The sequence below is a fragment of the Medicago sativa genome, chromosome 5, assembly GCF_051527215.1.
Source record: "Medicago sativa cultivar Bolivia chromosome 5, Bolivia_mono, whole genome shotgun sequence".
Classification (NCBI taxonomy): domain Eukaryota; kingdom Viridiplantae; phylum Streptophyta; class Magnoliopsida; order Fabales; family Fabaceae; genus Medicago; species Medicago sativa.
In genome coordinates, this window is record NC_140753.1 from 3,743,293 (window position 1) to 3,745,626 (window position 2,334).

General features: G+C 29.0%; 1 protein-coding gene across 1 annotated transcript; it reads left to right on the forward strand.

Moving 5' to 3' along the window:
• Positions 1-254: 254 nt before the first annotated feature.
• On the forward strand, positions 255-1,757 carry LOC146919243 (uncharacterized). Its single transcript, XM_085712527.1, has 6 exons — positions 255-394; positions 493-620; positions 718-802; positions 904-1,033; positions 1,163-1,317; positions 1,580-1,757. Exons 1-6 carry the CDS (start codon positions 270-272, stop codon positions 1,740-1,742), a joined length of 786 nt encoding a protein of 261 aa, XP_085568653.1. The 5' UTR covers positions 255-269; the 3' UTR covers positions 1,743-1,757.
• The last annotated feature ends 577 nt before the right edge of the window (positions 1,758-2,334 follow it).

Sequence of the window (2,334 nt, forward strand, 5' to 3'; positions counted from 1 at the left end):
GGGTGCTTCATATACTATAGAAAAGTTCTTGGTCCAATTTAATAAAGGAAATTTTAAGCCAACAAATCACAAATACAAGCTAACTTTGATAGGAAGCACTATTATAACCAAAACATCTTATGATAAAATTCCTGCAAATTTGTTCAACTTCACAAAATTTCAGGACATTATTGGTAGTACTGATAACGATGTTTTAATGGGTTAGTACTTTATACTAAAATTACAAATTAAATATTAACTTATTTTTAGATTTTTATGATTTCTTCTTTATGATTCTGCAACCATGTTTATTTTTAGATGTCATTGGCCATGTGGTTGGAACGACTGACATTAAGGATGTTCAAGTAAAAGGAAAAATGACTAAAATCTTGGACTTGATGCTTGAAGACCTTGAGTTAGTGGAGTTTTTTTTTATCTTTGTTTTAACTACATATATAGATGTTTTTTTAATTATTATTCTTAGTCTAATAAAAATTATTTTGTAAATTTCAGGAGCAATACAATCATTTGTACTTTATGGGGTCATTTTGCTGAACAAATGAATAGCTATATGAGCACAAATGGAAATACTTTTCCTATTGTAGTTGTTATGCATCTATGTCGACTTAAAGTTTTTGGTGGTAATTAGATTATCTTTTTAAAGGTAATTATTTTTAATTTCTTTGTATTGTTAATGATATATATTACTTAATACCCTTTGGTGTATCATTTTAATAGGTATGTATGAGATTGCCAATGCATTCAATGAAACCAAGTTGCTTATAAATCCCAACATTGAAGAATGTTGCACCTACAAGAAAGGGTATGCACTAACCTATCGTTATTACACATATATTATATATTGATAATTATTGAAAGTTTTTTTGTTTTTGTTAAGTATGATTTTCTTATATTTTACGATAGAATGGAAACTGGCAATGCATCTTTGACCCAAGGGGTCACCCAGATGATAGCACAATCTTCACTTTCTTTGTCTAATGATCTACTCCAAACAAAAAACATGACAATTTCAGATATTACACAAGCTAAACAGGTCTACAACTTTATGTTGATTTGCTTTGACTTATACTATTATACTATGTTGTTAAATAATTCTTAATCCATATCTTTGTGTTTTAATTTTCTAATTATTATTCTTAAAATAAATTTAATAACTATGCAGGTGGGTGCATGTGTTGTCTTGGCTAAAATTATTGACATAGACACCAATAAGAAGTGGTGCTACGTTTCATGTGATAAGTGTTTCAAGAAGGTTGAACCTGTTTGTACAAAACACTTTTGTGAAAAATGTGATACATTAGTCGATGCTACAAAAAGGTAACGTTTTCGATATTAATTTTTCTTATGATTCACTCATGTTTTTTAAGCTAAACTCAATTATTCTTTCTATTCGGTTACTTATATAATTAGCAAATCTAATTTCAATTTTTTTTTCTTTCTAATAACTTACTATGTGCATGATTATATAAACGACAAGTTGCATCATCACCACTTTTATTCTTTTGGTCACTGATTTTTTTGGTTAGTGATTCCTTATAAGGTTATTGAATCTTTCATGTATATTCACTTTTCATTTTAGGTTTATGGTGCACATTCATGTTATGGATGATAGTGGGTCAACTACCTTTGTGTTGTTTGATGGAGTTATTTCACAGCACTTTGGAAAGACTGCAAAAGAACAAATGCTATTGATAATGAACTTAAGTATATTGTCTTTTGTATTTTTTATGTTATATTATTAAAACAATAAACATTGGTTTTAATTGTTTACTAATCCCTTTCAAAAAAAATTGTTTACTAATCCAAATCAAAAACAGGAAAAGACCACAAATGATTATCCAACCGAGTTTGACACCTTACGTGATAAGGAAATGCTTTTCAAACTGGAGATCAATCAAAAAAATGTTGAACAAAGGTTTTATACCTATGCAGTCAAAAAGATGTCCGATGACAATGAAATCATTGATGAGTTTAAGAAAAAGTATTATATTGAGTGTCATGCTGCTCCTCCGAATGGTAAGGAAGATGATGATGTTGATATCATAGGTCCTATTACTCCCCAAACTGATGATAACATTAAGGTAGTTAAATATTCTTTATATCTACTTTAAAAGTATTCATAAAACTTATTAAATTAACTATTTCTATGAATGTTTATTATTCATGTAGCTTCTTGGTGATGAAGCTAATTATATTCCTAAAGATACTCATCCATCTAAGTCTTTGAGAAAGAGAAACGCCGACTCAGATGCAACATATATTGACGTTGATTGTCAAACTCGGTCGTCCACCACTAAATTGCGGAAAGTTGTCAAAATTAAGCAAGGACCTCAA

Excerpts from the sequence above, each read along its gene's own strand:
- LOC146919243 (XM_085712527.1), top strand. The coding sequence starts at position 270 with ATGATTCTGCAACCATGTTTATTTTTAGATGTCATTGGCCATGTGGTT. Across the intron at positions 621-717 it reads TCGACTTAAAGTTTTTGGTG|GTATGTATGAGATTGCCAAT; the intron begins GTAATTAGATTA and ends TCATTTTAATAG. Across the intron at positions 803-903 it reads TGTTGCACCTACAAGAAAGG|AATGGAAACTGGCAATGCAT; the intron begins GTATGCACTAAC and ends ATTTTACGATAG.